The 18,165-nt window shown below is 55.2% G+C and overlaps 1 protein-coding gene across 1 annotated transcript in view; it reads right to left on the bottom strand.

Moving 5' to 3' along the window:
- The window catches only part of APOB (apolipoprotein B), a 28,894-nt gene extending 22,446 nt beyond the window's left edge, over window positions 1–6,448 (bottom strand). Inside the window, exons 1-9 of the mRNA XM_031949578.1 lie at window positions 6,288–6,448; window positions 5,575–5,613; window positions 4,754–4,869; window positions 3,718–3,863; window positions 3,367–3,520; window positions 2,674–2,829; window positions 1,118–1,242; window positions 600–685; window positions 125–350 (exon numbers count right to left, since the gene is read on the bottom strand). Coding sequence (XP_031805438.1) covers window positions 125–350; window positions 600–685; window positions 1,118–1,242; window positions 2,674–2,829; window positions 3,367–3,520; window positions 3,718–3,863; window positions 4,754–4,869; window positions 5,575–5,613; window positions 6,288–6,345 — 1,106 coding nt within the window. The 5' untranslated portion in view covers window positions 6,346–6,448. The remainder of the gene's footprint in view (window positions 1–124; window positions 351–599; window positions 686–1,117; window positions 1,243–2,673; window positions 2,830–3,366; window positions 3,521–3,717; window positions 3,864–4,753; window positions 4,870–5,574; window positions 5,614–6,287) is intronic.
- Window positions 6,449–18,165: the final 11,717 nt, after the last annotated feature.

Here is an 18,165-nt window from a genome sequence, read left to right as displayed (position 1 = left end):
GTCTGCCCGGCTGCCTTGTGATGGGGCTGCCACAGGGCGCCTTGAGCTGGATCTGTGCCCCCCCCCCCCCGCCCCGGCCTTCACGGGCCAGTCTCCGGCCGCAGCTCGGGCCTGGCGACAGTACCTGGACACCTGGAGCAGCTCGGGCCAAAGGGAGGCGACGGCCTCGGCACTGAGGGCCCTCAGGCCGGTGACCAGCCTGCCAAAGAGCTTGGCGCGGTGCTCGCCGCGCTCGGAGACGGCCAGCTTCTGTAGCTCCTGCAGGGTCTGCAGAACCTCCTCCTTGCCCTCCTTGGTGGGGGCTGCGGCCTCCACGCTCTCCAGGGCCAGGCCTTTCCTCGGGAAAGCATCTGGAAGGCGGGAGAGGTCTCAGCACAGTGGGAGAAGTCTCTCAGTGCCAGCGGGAGCCCCGAGCCTGAGCCCCCTCCTGCGGCTGGGAACGGCCTCCAGTGGCCACATGGGGGTCCAGCCCAGGCCCCTGGAGGGGAGGACTGGCCCATGCCTGGGAGGCTTGCCAAGCACCCCAAGAGAGGCCCCAGAATCCACCTGCATCCCCTGCGCTCCCCCTGGCCCGGCCCGGCCTCTCCCAGGCTGCCCACCTTCATCAAAGAAGCGGCTGTTGATCTTGGGGGTGTCTTCAAGTTTCAGGATCTGTGTGACGTGGGCCTTCATGCCGTACTGACCCCTGAGATGCAGAAGGGTCTCCCTCAGTGGGCTCCGTGCCCAGCGGGACCACCCCTCCTACCCACCATCCTGCCCAGCCAGGCTTCCTTCTAGAGGCTCCCCCCCAACCCCAGCTCCCGGGCATCTCAGAGTCCCCATCACCGAACTTAAGGGCCCGCCACCTCACGGCGTCCTCAGCCAGACTCTGGCCTCCCCCGCTCACCCTCACCCCCACAATGCCCGCTGATTGCCCGGTGACCGGCCCCACTGGCCGGCCAGATTCCCTTCTCCGGTGGCCAGTCTCAGGCCAGCAGCACAAGCCCAGGCCCCTGCCCCCATGTTCTAGGACAAACTGGCCCAGTGGGCTCAGCGAGGCCCTGGCACGGCCCCAGGCCTCGTCCACCTGCCCCGCCCCCAGGCTGGATGCCCAGTGAGAATCGGCCAGGGCACGTACTTGTAGGAGAAGGGCAGGAAGAGGTGCTGCTCCCTGCAGACGGCTTCCGTCACGTGCTTCCTCCGGGGGTCCACAGTGTACACGCACTCCTGCCGGCTGCTGAGCGTCCTGGACAAGGGGCCACCCTGGGAAGGAGAATTGGGGAGCGGCGTCCACCTTGGGCCCGGGCTGGGGCTGCCCCGCTCAGTTCCCACGCCAAGCCTTCCTGGTGCCCGGGGGCTGCCCTCGGGCAGGACCGAGCCAAGCCTGGCCAGAGCAAGATGCCTGCCCGCTCTGGGCAAAGCCTGCTTCCCAGAAGCCCCTGCTCCCCGATCCCTTCCCCGGCCATGGAGAAGGCTTGCCACTCTCCCGACCTGGGCGGCTTCACACCTTCTATTACTATTATTATTTCTGTTTCAAATCAGGGCATCTTGTCTCCCCAGACAGACTGGTAGGGCTCAGAGCAGCCTCTAGGCACCCCCAGCCCAGGCCAGTCCTGCAGTCCTCGGGGGGAACCCCAGCCTAGGCCAGTCCTGCAGTCCTAGAATGCCCAGAGTTGGGCACTGTCAGTGCCTGCTCCACCAAAGCCTCTTGAATTCTCAGCCAATCTCTCCCCATGTTAATTAAGGGCCTTCTGCTGTTCTTCCTCCGGGACACAGGAGGCCTGGCCGTCTTAGCCTGAGGACCCCACCTTGCCTCAAACAGTGGCCCGAGCCCCTTGGCCTTCCTCTGCGGGCCGCCTCCCCAGTATCCCCTTAAGAGAAGGGATCTCCTCAATAATCCTATTTTTTATCTGCCAGCATGTAGTCAGGGCTCAGTACTTGGCTCCTCCATTTTCACGCATCCGACCATTTGCGCTTTTGTTCATTCATTTATACTTTTACATTCACTCATTTGTTCATTCATTCGCTCCCGCCTAGTGCGTCCACTTGCTGATTCAGCCTGTGCAGGACAGCGCAGGCCCAGGAGCACAAAGCCAGGGGTCTTTGCCTTTAGCTTCGTCCCAGCGGAGGAACCCCGAGGACATGGAGCAATGGGAACAGATTGGGCAGCGGGAGAACGGGCCGCAGGCAGCGGGAGAACGGGCGGCGGGAGAACAGGCCGTGGGTGGCAGGAGAAGCTCCAGCCTGGCTGCCCTGCTCAGCCTGCCTCCCTCCAAGGGACGATGCCCGGGGGGCCAAGCCCAGGCCCTGCTGCCCGTTGGCAATGGGGCCATTCTGAAGTCAATTCCAGGACCAGGTTGATGAAGTCCCAGGGACTCTGGGCTGCCAGACAGAACCTGTCCAGCTTGGAGGCTCTGACCCATGGGAGACAAAGGGAGGCGGGCCGGGGCTGAAGGAGAGCCTCAATCACAGCCTCTTTGCCAGAGGAAGCTCAGCGTCCTTCCTGAGCCCGGACACAGCTGCCCATCCCTGGTCTGATGCCGCCAAGTCTTCCCCTCTCCCGGCTGCTGGGGCCTGGGTGCCCCCCCCCCCCGCCCCCGTCCGCGGTTGGGAGGCGGGGTCTGGGTGAGCCCCGCCCCCATCAGAGGTTGGGAGGGTCACTGACCATCCCTCCGGACCCCCGGGGCCACTTACCAGGCCTTTGATGAGCGCAATGGGACTGGCGGCCTTGTGGACGGGCTTGAACCCGGCACAGTTTTCCAGGTTTCTGTTGATGGCGATTTCCGTGGCCACGTTTCCTTTCCGGGCGCGGACGGTGACGTCGCTGGAGCAGTTCCCATACACGGTGTCCTGGGGGGAGAGGAGGGGGCGCATTGGGGGCCGGGAGGTTGGGGGTGGGCGGGGGGAGCAGCAAGGACTGGGAAGCCCCTCCCTGCCTGGGAAGGGGGAGGAGCCCCCCGTGCACTCAGCGGCCTAACTAATATGACAGGAAACCTCAGGTTTTGGAAATAAGCGGGGGCTGCTCCCCTGCTTCCAGCCCCCCGGCCTTTGGGGGGGTGCCCCATCCCTCTGGGCCGAGGGGAGCTGCCGGGCAGGCTGTCTCCCTGGGGAGGGGGAGGGCCTCCTGTGTTTTAACTGGAGGATCTGGCTGGGGGCCACTGGTTTTCTTGGGGGCCGGTTTGCCGGGGGCGCGGGGATCCTGCCAGGGGGGCGCTAGGCACGTGATGGGGCAGCTAGTCCGCACAGTAGGCAGACAAGAGCCCAGAAGAGACGAGTTCGAGTTCTGCTTCACCAGCTGTGAGCCCCTGCCTCAGTTTCCTCAGGGGTGAAGGGAGGCGCCCGCGAGGAACCCCCCAGGGCGTGGGCAGCCCTCCGGCCGCTTCTCACCAGGGCCAGCACGCGCGGCTCCTCCTCCGCGTCCGTGGGCACCAGCAGCGCCGAGACCACGCCCCTCTTGATGTTGAGGATGTGCGCGGGCTCCGCGGCCTCGGGGTACAGGAGCACCTCCTTGCCGTCGGGGATGCGGAGCCGGAGCTCGTACCTGCGGGACAGACAGCCGTGGCCGCCCCCGCCTCCCGCCGGCCCGAGTTCCAGTCCGGGCTGCTCCTTTCCCAGCAGGCCCCGTCCCTGCCCCCGAGCCCGCCCCGGTCCCTGCCCGGGGGACTGGACCCCGCTGGCCGGACCGCGCTCCCTCCGCAGCCCCGCCCGGCGGCCCCCCAGCCGGCCTCGCCTCCTCACCTGGAGAGGGCGGCGGCGAATTCGTCCGAGTTCTTGGTCTTCTTGAGCAGCGCTTTGCCGTCGGGGTCGAAGCCGTAGACCTCCTTGAGGCCGCACTGGCTCAGCTTCAGGACGAAGCTGCACGGCTGGGGGACCTCCAGCTCCACCTGAAACGGAGGCTGCGTGAGCGCGGCCGGCCCGGGGGCGCCCAGCTGAGGCCGCGGGGCCCGGCGCCGGGGGAGGCCGGCAGCCGTGCCTCGGAGGGCCGAAGTGCGGGGCCTCCCCTCAGGGGCTGGAGGCCGGGCAGCCTCCGCACGACGGCCAGCCCTGCCTCCGAGGGCCGGAGTGTGGGGCCTCGCCTCGGTCCTGGGGGGCTCCAGGGCAGCGGTGGGCCCGGCAGCCGGTCACAAGGTGCTGGGCCGAGCCTCCATAAGTACAGCAGGAGGAGCCTCAAACTTTGATTGACTAAGGGACAATTACTCCCCCAAATGAGCTCGAGGCCATTGTCTCGCTTGGCCCAGCAGGGGCAGATGCCAGGGGGCATCTGTGGGAAAGGGGCAGTGCCCTAAGCTCCTGAGGGTGCCCCTGCCCTCTCCACAGCACCGACCCCCCAGTTTTGTCCTTTCCAAGCATCGTTCTAAACCTATGTTGGGGTCAGGCCGAGGCCAGGATGGGAGGAGAGGGGGCCGGCTCCTCCTCCCCAAGACCAGCCGCTCCTGAGCCAGTGTGTGGCCCAGGCCTTCCTCTGCCTCCTAAGCTGGAGAGCTCATTCCCAGCAGCTCCCAGGGTTCCCCTCCACTCAGGTGCCCCCATGAGGTCTCCCACCCCTTCCCCTGACTCCCTGGGCATTTCAGGGCTGCCCATCACCATCAGGGCCCAAGCATTTCCTTCCAGTGTGGGCACTGTGGGCACAGGATCCCGGGCAGGAGCTGGCTCAGGAGTGACCCTGCCATCCTGGGCAGCATCTTCCTGTGGGCCAGGGCTCTGGGGGGAGAGGCCCCTCCCCTGCCACCCGAGGAAGCCCCTCCTCCCCCCCGGCCGCCCTTGGGGCACAGACCTTGCAGCTGATCTTGGTGCCGCTGTAGGAGTCCGCGGTGCCAGCCACGCTGCTGGCGCTCTCGGCTTCATAGCTGTACACGTATTTCCGGAGGTGTTTGAAGCGGGTGGCGTCCTCTGGAAAAGGCAGCTTTTCTCAGGACCCGGCAGGAGGCCTGGAGGAGCCGGGGGCCCCCAGACCTCAGGTCCCGAGCCCTGCGGGGGCTCCCGGGGCTCCGGCTGGCTCGGGGCAGCTCAGTGGCCGGGGCTGGGCCCAGGGGTGAATCCCCACCCTACTTTGGGGGTACGGAGCCCCCCAGTTACAGGGCGATTGAGGAGCTGGGCCAGGCAACCAGAGGGACCGGGGGGGGAAGCCGGCAGCATGACCCAGGCGGGTCCCTGGCAGCCAGCGGCCAGCACCGGGAGCTGTCCTGCCTGCGGGCAGAGGGCGGGTCCGGCCAGCAGGTGGCGCCGGGCCCTCGCCAGAGAAAGGTGACCCTCATTATTTGACTAAGGTTCTTGGCTGGAAGCGGGACTCCAAAGGTCCCCTGGAGCCCGGGGGTGGGGGAGGGGACAGGAAGGGTCAAGCAAACAGCAGCGGGATGGCCCGGGGGCGGCCGGCCTGCCCATCAGGTGGCGCAGACCTGTCTGATCAATGATTAATCACCCACCCTCGGCAGCAACAGTGTTGACTTTGGGGGAGGGGACCCTGAGCCTCGACTCGGGGGGCTCCAAAGATCCCTTAGCCCAGGGGAGAGACTGGGGGCCTTGCCCAGGGCAGCCAACCCCCCCCCCCCCCCCCCCCCCCCCCCCCCCCAGCACCCGGGCTTTCCGGGGACTTACTGGGACAGCTCGGGCTATTGTTTTCGGCCCCCTCCTCTTCTGGAAACAAAGAAGAGAAATAATCCGGGGTGACTCTGGGGCAGCCACGACCAGGACCCTCACCCCCCCACCCCACGGGCTGCCCCCTTCCCCCAAAGGGGCTCGGGCTTCCCCGGGCGTTATCAACTCTCTAAGCAAGGATGTCCTTCGGAAATAAGGTTTCCTGTCTGAACCACTTCGGCTGCCTCTGGGGGTCCTGGCCACCCTCTCAGGGGGTCCTGGCCATTCTTCAGGGGTCCTGGCTGCCCTCTTGGAGGTCCTGGCCCCCCTCGCAGGGGTCTTGACTGCCTCTGTGGGTCCTGGCCATCCTCCTGGGGGTCCCAGTGCCCTCCCGGGGGTCCCGGCCTCTTCCGTGGGTCCTGGCCATCAATGCCCACTGAGGCAGGCTCCTGCCTGTGCACCCCTCCTCTAGCAGCTGGAGCTAAGCTGCTGCCGGCTCCCGGGGGGCATTCCTGGGCCTTCCCCCTTTAGAGGGCAGCCTCTGGCATCACCCTCATGCCACATGCCAGGAGGCCTCGGACAAGGCGCAAGGCGCCCCACCCCCGAACGCCCCAGTGAGGCTCTGCCCGGGCCGGGGGCCAGCACGCCCTTGCCCCATTCCTTTCTCCGGAGCAGATCCCAGCGCGCTCCTGCCCGGCCTTTGCCTGTGCCCCTGCCCAGAGCGAGACACTTACGGGAAGAGCTGCTGCCCAGGAGCAGCAGCAGGAGCAGGAGGGTGCCCCAGGGAGCCATGGCGGCCCTCCGGGGAGGGGGCTTCCCGCGAGCTCCCGAATGCGTCTCTGGCGTCCTTTGGCTGCTGTGAGGCTGCTCCCCGCTCTCCTCCTGTTGGCTGCCTCCGGAGAAATGAGGCCCCTCATTTGGAGCCTCCCTTATATAGTTCTCAGCCGCTGAGCTGGATGGGATGGGAAGTTCCCAGAAGATTGCAAAAGGTCCAAAGGGCAGAGTCCTGGGTCCTCCTGCGTTTCCACCTTAGGTTTGCCTGGACTAAGGGCCCCAGCAGGAAAGGCAGGGAGGGCAGAGGAGAAAGGAGAGCGCCACAGTGGCCGGCCAGGGGAGCCCCCACAGTGGCCGGCCGGCCAGGGGAACCCCACAATGGCCAGTCAGGGGAGCCCCCACAGTGGCCGGCCGGCCAGGGGAGCCCCACGATGGCTGACTAGGGGAGTCCCACAATGACTGGCTGGGGGAGCCCCACAATGGCCGGCCAGAGGAGCCCCACAGTGGCCGGCTAACCAGGAGGCATTTCTCCCAAGGGGCTGCCCTCCTTCAAGGGTTTTCTGAAAATTGTTGGCCATGGAGGATGAGCCCTTGCCCTGAACCTTGGTCTCGGAGACTTCAGAGCTGTGGAAGGGACTTGCAGGGATGGTCAGTCTCTTTCCCATGAGCAAAGAAGGAAACTGAGACCCAGACAAGAAAATGGGCTGCCTACTTTTTTGTAGAGAAAAGCAACAGCTCTTTGGAATAAAAAAAATAAACCTTTAGTCCCTATTCAAATGGCTGACTCCCTCCCTCCATTCTTCCTTCCTCTTACTCTTCCTTCCTCCTTTCCTTCCTCCCTCTTTTCCTCCCTCTTTTCTTTCCTTCTTTCTTTCCTTCCTTCTCTTCCTTTCTTCCTCCCTCCCTCCCTCACTCCTTTCTTTCTTTTTCTTTCTTTCTTTCTTTCTTTCTTTCTTTCTTTCTTTCTTTCTTTCTTTCTTTCTTTCTTTCTTTCTTTCTTTCTTTCTCTCTTTCTTTCTTTCTCTCTTTCTCTCTTTCTTTCTCTCTTTCTCTCTTTCTTTCTTCTTTCCTTCCCTCCTTCTTTCCTTCCTTCCCTTCTTTCCCTCCTTCTTTCCTTCCTTCTTTCCTTCATTCCTTCCTTTTTCTTTCTTTCATGAGCCTGTTCCCCTTCCCCCAGCACTTCCCCAAATGCTCAGGAATGAACACAAAAGACTCAATGGAGGAACAATCACAGGGAGGAGGTATCACAGCTGGCATCTGAAGCTAAGACTTTGGGTTCAAATCCTTCCAATACCTCACACACATCTATTTTTACAGATGATGTAGCTCTGAACAGCTCCCCTCCAGGAGCCCCTGTGGTTCGGTAGCTCCAGTCCCCAATTGTATCGATCCTTCCTTGACCACCTGCTGTGAGCCGGCTCAGCCACGGCAGGAACAGGCACCTTTGGGGTGCAGCCTGGACCTCAAGGAGCCACTGCTGGGCCTGAAGTCTATGGCGTTATTGACTGGGTAGAAGGCCAGGGTGGGCACCTGGGAGAAGGGGGCCCCGAGGACAGATATCTGCTAGCTGATGCTTATTGAGCTGTTGTATCCGCACTGGCTCCCATGGGCCCTGGCCACGGGGAGCCTCGGGGGTGTGGCAGCATTCCCCTGGGATCCCACGGACCTGGGGCTTGGGGTGCATCAGAAGTCATCCTGGCTCCCAAGGGCAGTGAGGCGGGGGACCATGCGATCCAGGGGCAGCCCTGGGGCTGGCAGAGAGCAGGTCTGCAAGCAGGAAGCCCCGAGTTCAGATCTGACCTCAGATACTTCCCAGCTGGGTGAGCCTAGTGTGGGCCCTCTGCCGGTCTCCTGTTCCAAAACAGGATTAACAGCACCTCCCTCCCAGGGTTAGGAGAATCAGAGATATTTGGGAAGTGCTTGACCCCATCCCTGGCATGCAGTAGGAGCTTAATAAATGCCTGTTTCCTGATGTCATTGATCTTCAAAAATAAAGAAGGACCAACGACCAGCAATCATCGATCTGAACCGTTCTCACTCAAATCATTGCCGAGCAATTGTGAACCGCTTCCCAGCGGTGTGACCCTGGCCAAGATGCTGACCCATGGCCAGCCCTGGGGACCCCCAGAGCCGCAGGAGAATCCCTGCTCAGACAGGATAGGTCACACACACACATGCACACGCACACTCTCAACCACACATGTGCACATATGCCCCAGAGACACACACACACACACACGGAGTGCACAGACATACACCAGCACTCACACATGTGCAGCACACACACACGTGCACTCTGAGGGTTTTATCTCCAGTGTTTAGCATAGTACCTGGCACACAGTAGGTGCTCAATAAGTGACTTAATTGATGATGAGACAACTAAGTAGGATTTTGGTGGAAGACTAAAATCAAGATCAATACAATTTTACTGGGATGCTATTCTTCAGGAAAACAGCACCGTGCCTCTGACTTGAGAGCAGCAGGACAAAAATAGAAATCTATTCCATTAAAAATAATTGATCCACGATGCGAGAAGCCTTTACACCAAGTCTTAAAGCCCATGTGCTTTCCCATTAATGTCTCCCCTGCTCCACCTGAGCCTATGCACAAATTCCCCCCAGTCTCCCTGAGAATTCCCCACAATCTTTAGTAATTGGGGCCATTCTGGGTGACCCAGTGGACTGGGAAAAAGGCTCACTGGTCAGCGGCTTCTCTTCTCCAAGCTTAGAAGCTGCTTCTCCCAACCTTTCCTCATTCTGAGCTCCCTGACATCCTTGGAGAGGCCAATGTCTCTGTGGAAGTGACAGCTCCTGAGCAAGAGATGCAGCTTGGACCCTGGCTCGGAGGCTCCCAGTCTGCATGACCTTGCTGAGGTCCTTCGGCCTTCTTTTCTTGGCTGCAGAATGAAGGGGCTTGGAGTGGAGGGTCTAAGGTCCCTTCCAAGTCCCAATCGATGCCCCTTCTCATCTGCTTTCTCCTGGCGTGCTCCTTTTCATGTGGGATGTGAGTATTTGCAGGTTCCTATCACTTCTACTTGGTCTAGAAAGGGCGCTGCATTTGGAGTCAAAGACCAGAGCTTGAATCCTGACTCATTTATCATCCCTGAGAACCCCCAATGGCCCGCCCATCCAGTGGCCCATCTCTATCCCCATGGTCGCTGGTCTCCCTGCTGCCTCTGACACTGTTGAGCCCTCTTTCTTCCCTTACTCTCTTTTCTCTAGGCCTTTGCCACCTCCACCCTCACCTACCCAGTTCTTCCCCTCCCTCTCTGCCCATCCCTTCTTTGGTTTCTTTGCTGGGTCAGCCTCCAGACCATGCCCTTTAACCTTGGGTGTACCTCAGGGCCCTGTCCTAGGTCCTCTTCTCTTTCTTCTCCCTCTACGCCACTTCACTGGGTGATCTCATCAGCAACCATTAATTTAATGACTCTCTTTGTGCTATTTTTAAACATTCCGTTCTTTTTCCAGTCTCTTGCTAATTTCCAATCTCTCATCTCCAACTGCCTTTCAGACATCTCAAACTATACCTTTGATACACATCTGAAACTCAACATGTACAAAACAAAACTCCCGATCTTTCCCCTCTGCCCTTTTCATTTCCTACCTTCCTTGTGACTTGGGGCACCACCACCATTTCATTCCCTAGTGCCCCAGGCTCAAAACCTGAATCATCCTTTATTTTTCACTCCCTATCCCCATATCCAATAGGGTGCCAAAGTCAGTCAATTTCACCCCTGCAGCATCTCTGATCAGTTTCACCTCTATAGCATCTCTAGTTTATTTCATCTCTACCATCTCTGGTCCATTTCCCCTCTGCAGCATCTCTGGTCCATTTCCCCTCTGCAGCATCTCTGGTCCATTTCCTCTCTGCAGCATCTCTGGTACCTATCACCTATGCAGCATCTCTAGTCAATTTACCCTTTCCAGCATCTCTGGTCGATTTCCCCTCTGCAGCATCTCTGGTCAATTTCCCATCTTGTGGTTACACCCCCTTCTCTCCTCTGACCCGCCTTGGTGCAGACCCTCATCACCTCATACCTGCACCATTGCAGTAGTTGCATATCAGGGTTTCTGCATCAGGTCTCTCCCCACTCCTCCATTCAGCCTCCAAAGTGATATTCCAAAAGCACCCATCTGATCATGTCACCCCCTACTCAATAAACTCCCATGGCTCCCTATCACCTCCAGGATCAAATATACCCCCCCAGTTTGGTATTTGAAGGTCTTCCTAACCTGCCCTCCTGCACCTTCTCCCCCATTACACTCCCAACATGCAGTTTGGTGTCCTTGGCATCTTGGCTGTTCCTCAAAGGAGACCCGACACCTGCTACTCCTGTGCGTCTCTTGTGGCCAGCCCCTTTGCCTCATGTCTGCTTCCTGACTTCTCCGGCTCCCTTCAAGTCCCATCCAACATAGCCCTTGTCTAAAGCCTTCCCCGGTCTTCCTTACTGCTGCTGGAGCCTCCCTGTGGTTATTCCCCATCTGTCTGTGTCTGTCCATGGTTGTGTGCTCATTGTCTCTCCTGTTAGACTGTGAGCTCCTGGGCAGAGGCTAGCTTTTCATCTGTGCTCAGCAGGTGCTTAGTAAGTATTTATGGGCTGAAGCCCCTTCCTTTTTCCTGCCTGCCTCAATTTCCTCTTTTTGATAGCATTCTGCACAGTGAATGCATTTCTATCTGCCCCTTGGTGGTGAGGACAGGCTGTGGGAAGAAGGCCTTCAGGACTTGGTCTCCACGCAAGCTCCTGGGCTGGGCCAGCCAGAAGCCTGGCCTTGGCTCCGGCCCTTCCCTGCAGGGAGCTACAGTCTCCAAGGCATTCCTCTGGCCTTTGAGTCTTTTCCTGTGACTGCTCAGTGTCAGCAGGGCAGCTTCGTAGGGAGACCCAGGGTTCAAAGCCTGCCTCTGGGGGACTGGGTTAGGTACCTTCCCAGCCTGCAGGCCATAGACAAGAGCTGTCAGGGACCAGAACATCCCACTCCCTCTCCTTAACAGCCGAGGGAGATTCACAAACAAGAGGCAGCTCAGCCAGCGTTAGCAGCTTCTCCAAAGGAAGCATTCTTGGATCTTAGAGCCACTTTGCTGCCTCAACCAGTCAGTCCTGGAGCCCGGTGAATGGAAACCACAGAAAGGGAGTCAAAAAGACAGGGACGTCCCAGGCCACCTCCCCAATGGTCCAAGCAGGAAGTATCCGCCCTCCACTGAGTCTTCCAACACCTCCTACGGACCTCCCTTGGGCAGGTACCAGCCCATTTTGTTCCCGTATCTTATCATTGCCATTCCCCTGTGGGCAGTGGTGGATTAATCCCAGAGCTTGAGATCGGAAGAGTGTGTGACATTCCCATCACTTGGCCTGGCTCCTTCTCCCCAAACCTGGCAGTCGGCCCTCATTATTCCAAAGGCTTCATGGGACTCTAAAATCCTGTGATCTCCCAGGACTGGGTCAGGGCATGGGCAACTCCCGAGGACCCAGAACAGGGCCTTATACACAGCAGAGAATTTATTAAGCTCCATTCAGAAGAAGTTGGCTCCCACCATGCTAAGCCCAATGCAAACAGGGGTGGATTTGCTCTAGATTCTTTGCTCCCTTGTCTCTCATCAGCCCCTTCTCTCCAAGGACCTGTGACCTGTTACCTCCGAAGATGACAACAGCCCCATTGCTCAATCCTTGGGGTCACTGCCTGTAAGTGCTTTGCAAATTGATAAGAGGCCCCAGATCTAAAAGGCACCAGTCCTGGCTGGCAGCCACAGGCCTCTGGATACTTGCTGAAGGAAAAATGGAAGCTTCTGTGGCTCCCCAGGGGAAATTCTGGCTCTCCTTCTTCAGGGCAGGCAAGCACAATGAATGTAAATCAGAACTCAGAAAGAACCAGGTCCTCACCCCAGCTTGACCTCGGCTAGTTGCATGCCTTGCCTCGTCTCTGTAAAGTGATCCTTGATAGATGCGATATTCTATGGGTCTGTGGATGAGGAAGGGACAGGGACAGTTCCCAAGCTTAGGTCCCAAGGAGGCATTGAGTTTAAGAGAAGATGATTCTACATTTTCCTTCCTCAACGTGGCTACAGGTTTTTTTAATCTTGCTAAGACCATTTCTGAGTGTTGTTACAAAAGCAAAATTCGAGAGAGTTTCTGGGTAACTAATAATGGATTTATTAATTTAGGCTAGCAAAGAATCAAAAATTAAAGCCCTTAGTTTTTCTCAGCAACCAAAGATGCCCCCTGGAGAACACGGAATGCTGAAAAGCCTTTGTTAAAAGGGAATGCCCCTGAAATCAGCTGTGATTAGTTAACAATCAATCAGGGGGTAGATATATTAATGAGGAGGTGGCTCCTCCCTCTTAGAACTTGACCTAATCATAAGACTCAATTGCCTCCAGCAATCAGGGCATCTCTCCTCAGACTACACTGGTTGGTTTTCCCCTTTCCTTAACTGGGTCAGCCTAAATTTTAATGGAAGGTCCCAAGGAGAAGAGCTTGTGTCCTAAGGGTAAGAACTTAACCTAGTCTGGATTCTGTTTATAAGGTGTCCTAATGGGTGGGGTCCCATCCAAGATAGAGCATCCTGTACCCAGATTTGGGCAATCTCTTGGACTATCAATGCCCTTCAGAGACTAGCTGAATAACCTTCAGGGGCTGGTTCTGAATGAGGAAATAGAAGGGAAAGCCTAAACCCTAATTTAATTATTGGTTATCAACCTAAGAGGAAAATAATCATTTATCTTAGTGTTGTTGTTTTATAAAAAAAAAATGTTTTATAAACATGTCCATATTTTCAGCCCCAGCTGATAAACTGCTGATCAAATTGGGCTAAATGCCTGATTTCATGGGTGGCTTGGGGATACAGAGCCAAGCATAATCTCCAGTTGTGATTGACCCAGCCTTTGAGATCCCTTGCCACACCCAGTGAATACTTCATCAGTGATTTGGTTCATGAATCAGTCTTCCCATCACAGGGCCAAAGAGAGCTTGATACCCCCTCCCCCATGAAGAATCCTGACAATGGTTCCCTGATGGGTCACTTGTCCTAAATTTACCTTGGTAGCCTCCTTTTCCTCCTGCACGCACTGTCTAGAACAACACCTTCCTCCTAGTCCTTCAGCCTCCCAATCTAGGAGTCATCTTGAACTTACCATCTCTCACCCCTCCATATTCAATATGGTGCCAAGGCCCATCAAATTTCCCTTTGCCCCCTTCTGTCCTCTGACACAAGACCCACTCTGGTTCAGACCCTATTACAGCATACCTGGACCCCTGTCTGCCTGCCTATTTCAGTACTTCTTCCATTCACCTCAAAGAGATTTTCCTAAAGTGAAGGTCTTCTCCTGCCTCCTGCCCCCCCCTTCCCACCCCCACCCATCTTCTATTTAGGGCTTTGTGGCTTATATTGACTTTGTGTATACTGGTTTCTACTTCTCCCCTGTTAGTTTGTAAGCTCCTTTTGCCTTTTTGTATTTCCATTAGTTAGCACAACGCTTCAATGTTTAATAATTTTTTGATTGATTTTCTGAATCCCAGTCCCTTTAATTCCCTCAGAAGTCTCCTCTAATGGGTGATGGGAGTTGCCTTGCTCCCCTGTCTGATAATCCCTTCTTGATTCAAAAGCCCCTTCCTTTAGTAAGTCACTCTATCTTGCCTTAGGTTAAGGCCCTTAACCCGGCTTCTATGATCTTATTTTTTAATATATGTTTTGATAACTGTATTTTAAAATGGTGTCCTTTGCAATCCTATATTATTGTATATATTTCAAAATTTCTCCCCCCATTAGATTATAAATTTCTTTAAAAATTTTTTTCTTTAGAGTTCAACATAGTGCCTAGTATGTAGTAGGTGCTTAATAAATGTTTGTTGCATTGAATTGAACTGAGAAATATGATTCTGAGAAAGGGTTCATCATCTTCATTAGACTGATTAAGGGAGCCTGAGCACAAAGAGGAGTCAAAGAGCCCCAGCCTCAGCTGGATCTGCTTCGGTTCAACCTCTTGGAATCCTTTGGGAATTATAACTAGATCGATGGCTATCTGCCCCGCCCCCATGGCCAGAAAGTTGGTTATTTTACATCTGAAGGATTTTTCCTTTCCACTTCAATGTCTTTAACTTTTAGCTCCTCTTCCTGAGTTCAATTCTGGAGTCCAACACCCAATGCCCGGCTGATCCTGGGCAAGTCACTTAATTCCATTTGTCTCAGTTTCCTCATCTGTAAATGAGCTGGAGAAGAAAATGGAAAACCACCCCAGTATCTTTGCCGAGAAAACTCCAAATGGGATCACGAAGAGTTGGACCAACTGAAACCAACTGAACAAACTTTGAGCTCCTGCCCAGCTAAGGCTTCTGCTGAATCATACTGAGGATCCCCCCTTACAGAAATAATATCAACGAATACAAAAGTGGGAAGTTGTTTAAAGATACAGATGGGAGTATGTAAGTAATTCATCTACCAGCAAACTTTTAAGACAAATTGAAAAGGGAAACAAGAGCATATAATGGGGGGGTTGAATTTGAAAACCCCCCCACTTTGTTAAGAATTATGTCTGGAGGGTTAAAGCTCGGACCAAGTTGAGACTGTCACAAAAAAAGAACTACAAGAAAAGTTGTGTTGGGGAAAAGAAGAGCAAGGAGGGGATTAGATGGACACCATCACCAAGGGGGATGGAATGAGGAGGATGAAGAGAAAACAAAATGACTCATTTTTGTTTGTTTGTTTTCTCTGCCAAAGAGAAGGACCTTTGGCCTCAAGAAGACAGAATAAAAATGATAAAGAGAGACTTGAAACCCAAGATAAAGTAAAAAGATGATAAAAAATTACTCTCTGTCTTTCTGTGTTCACGGTTCCAAGGAAGGCTCATCTGGAGACTCCATTCCAGAATCCCTCAAGACCTGGTGTTATGACTATTGAGCCTCGGTCAAAGATCTCAGAAAGACAGTGAGGAACAGGGTGGAACCACAGGAGGGAGGGAAAGAAGGTAAAAGCTTATCAGAGTTTCAGATAAGGAAGAGTAAGGTAGAGTCTGACAAAATCCTAGAACTGCAGTCTTTGGATATAATTTTGTTGATGGCTTTTATTTGTCACTTATACTTCCTCATACCCAGTTCTGGAGAGCTATTCCCTATAATGTAGAATGTTAAAAAGGTGAAGAAAGAAAATAAATTGGGCCAAACTAATCACTCCATCAAGAAGGTCAGATACTTAGGTGGGGTTCCACAAAAAGTTGGGCACCCTGAGAAGGGCAGAGCAACCTGTGTCAGGCGAGTCAAACAGCCCTCCCCACCTCAACCGCCCGTGGAGACGGCCCAGGCTTCTGAACCGAGGGCTTTGGGAAGGGTCAGGCTTCCAGCCCACAGCCCTCACCCTGGGAGTTGGCCCCTGGGGAGACGCGGTCTGGGCTATGACTGCTCCTGCAGCCTTGTCCAGTGGCTCACTTTGGAAATGAATTTTTCCCAGGGACTGAGAGAAGAGCCAGACCCTGCACCCTTTTGTCTGCTCCGAAGCCTCCCTTAGGAGTCTCTAGTTTCCCCTGCCTTGTGGCCAGGACAGGTAGGATGCTCTGCTGGTCCCCGGTCCAGGGCTCGGCACAAAGCAGGGACTAATGGACACCTCCCTTCTACTGTGCTGTCATTGGCCACCTTGTCTCACCGGCCCACAACAACAAAGAGAAGGCACAAGAACGAGAGGGGCTGGGAGGGGAAGGGGCGAGCCCTGTGTAGGACTGGCCTGCTTGTCCAGGCTTCCTTCTGAATCCTAACAATAAGAATAAGGATAATAAAAGGAGTGAACATTTATATAGACCTACTATGTGCTAGGCACTGTGCTAAGCACTTCAGGATAACTGTCTTGTTTGATCTTCAACTCTGGGAGGTCGGTGTTATTGTGAGTCCCATTTTACAGATGAGGAAACTGAGGCATATAGAGGTTAAGTGACTTGTCCAAGATCATACAGCTGGTAAGAGTCTGAGCCTGGACTTGAACTCAGATCTTCTGATTCCAGTCTAATGTGGTACCAGAAGGTGATATTTGGCAGAGGCTGGAAGGGAACAGCTGAGGAGGGAAGGGGAGGAAGGGAGTGTCAGAGCAGGGAGCATCCAGAGAAGATGCATGAGGTGGGATGATGTTAATGGGGGCCAGGACTGCTGGGCATTCTGGACTGGAGTGAGGTTGAACAGGCCGGCTGCTGACATCAGTGGCCCCCGAGGATGGGGTACTGCTGGGTGATCTGAAGATGCTGGACTGCCTGGGGAGCACTGAGGCTCAGCTTGTGCGGGGCTGCTACATTTAGAGAGACAGAGACTGAAAGAGAAAAAAGTGAGAGAGAGAAAGGCAAAGGAAGGTGAGAGAGAGAAGGAGAAAAGGAGAGAGGGAAGGAGGGGGAGGGAGAAAGAAGGGAGGAAGGGGAGAAGAGGAGAGGAGAGGGAAAAAAGGGAGAGAGAAAAGGATAAAGAGAGAGAAATAGGAAGGGAGGGGAAGGAGAGGATAGACAGACAGAGGGTCAAGGACACAGAAAGAGGGAAGAGGGAGGCAGGAGAGACAAATAGAGATGGAGAGGGTGATGCAAGGAAAGACAGAGGCTTGAAGACTCTTGCACATGACTGCTGATAGTTTGTGGTTCTTCTCTTGAGAATCCCATGTTCTTGGATCCCGTCTCTGCCGGGATTCTCATCTTGGTCCCTCTGCTGATGATGGACAGCTGACTCTTAGCAGAGTGTCTGAAATGCTGTGCTCATTTGCCTGCAGCCTTCTCCCTCTCAGGCATTATCTTCACTCAGGATCAAGCTTCCCAATTCCATCTAATCTAAGCCCTTCAGGTTGTCCTTTGGAATCGCTCCTTTTTCCTTGGGCATAAGCCAAGTAATGAAGCCTGAGCTCAAAGGAACAGACTTTGCAGTAACTTTATTTGCCCAATTCCTACTTGCTTTTCAAAACGGGTGCCCCTCTTAAAGCTCCACCAGCAACGGATGCTGCTTCCCCCTCCTGCCCCCCTCAGTGACTGTTGCGCTGATGTGCAGCCTCAGATGAAACTTTGGAGTTGTTTTTCTCAGATGAGGATGACATGGAGGCTTGTTTAATAATTCAGAGTTCTTTGGGGAGCGGCTTTGGTCACTTCTCTCTGGGAATGGCCAGCAGGGTCTATATCTGTGTACATGTATGTATGTGTGTGTACATGCGTCTATCGATGAATATTTATTCAGCGCCTACTATGCGCCAGGCTCTGTGTTAAGTGCTGGGGATGCAAGGAACGGTAAAAGTTCCTGCCCTTAAGGAGCTCCCATTCGAAGGGGAAGACTGCAAACAAGCAAATTTAGACAAAGTAAGACGTGCATGGGAGGAGTTGAAAGCCCGGGAATGGAGAGGGGGTGGGGGAGGCGTCCTGCAGAAGGGGGATTTTAGTTGGAACTTAATAAGTTACCATTAGTAATAATATTACTAATAATAAATTAATAATTCTTAATAAGGAAGCCAGAGAGCTCAGTTGGTGTAAAGGAGGAGGAGGAGCATTCTAGGCATGGGTGGGGCAGGAGGGGGAGGCAGATAAAATGCCAGGGACAGAGAGATAGAGAGTCTTGTTTGTGGAGCAGCCCAGTGATGTCAGAGGTGAAATCGACATGAAATCGACATGAAATCAACCAGTGATGTCAGAAGTGAAATCAATGAGCCTTGTCACCATATTGGATGGGGGGGTGGAGTGAGGAATCCAGGATGACTTAGGGGGGATCCTGAGAGTGTGGAAGGAGAGTGTTGCCCTGGACAGGAAAAGGGAAGGCAGGAGGAGGAGGTTTAGGAGGAAAAGCTCCACTGGGGACATGTTGAAGTTGAGCCATCTACATCGCAGTTTAAGCCTGTCTGAAGCACA

Source organism: Sarcophilus harrisii, chromosome 2 (genome assembly GCF_902635505.1).
Source record: "Sarcophilus harrisii chromosome 2, mSarHar1.11, whole genome shotgun sequence".
In the NCBI taxonomy this organism is placed as follows: Eukaryota; Metazoa; Chordata; class Mammalia; order Dasyuromorphia; family Dasyuridae; genus Sarcophilus; species Sarcophilus harrisii.
This window is presented reverse-complemented; position numbering and strand designations above follow the sequence as displayed.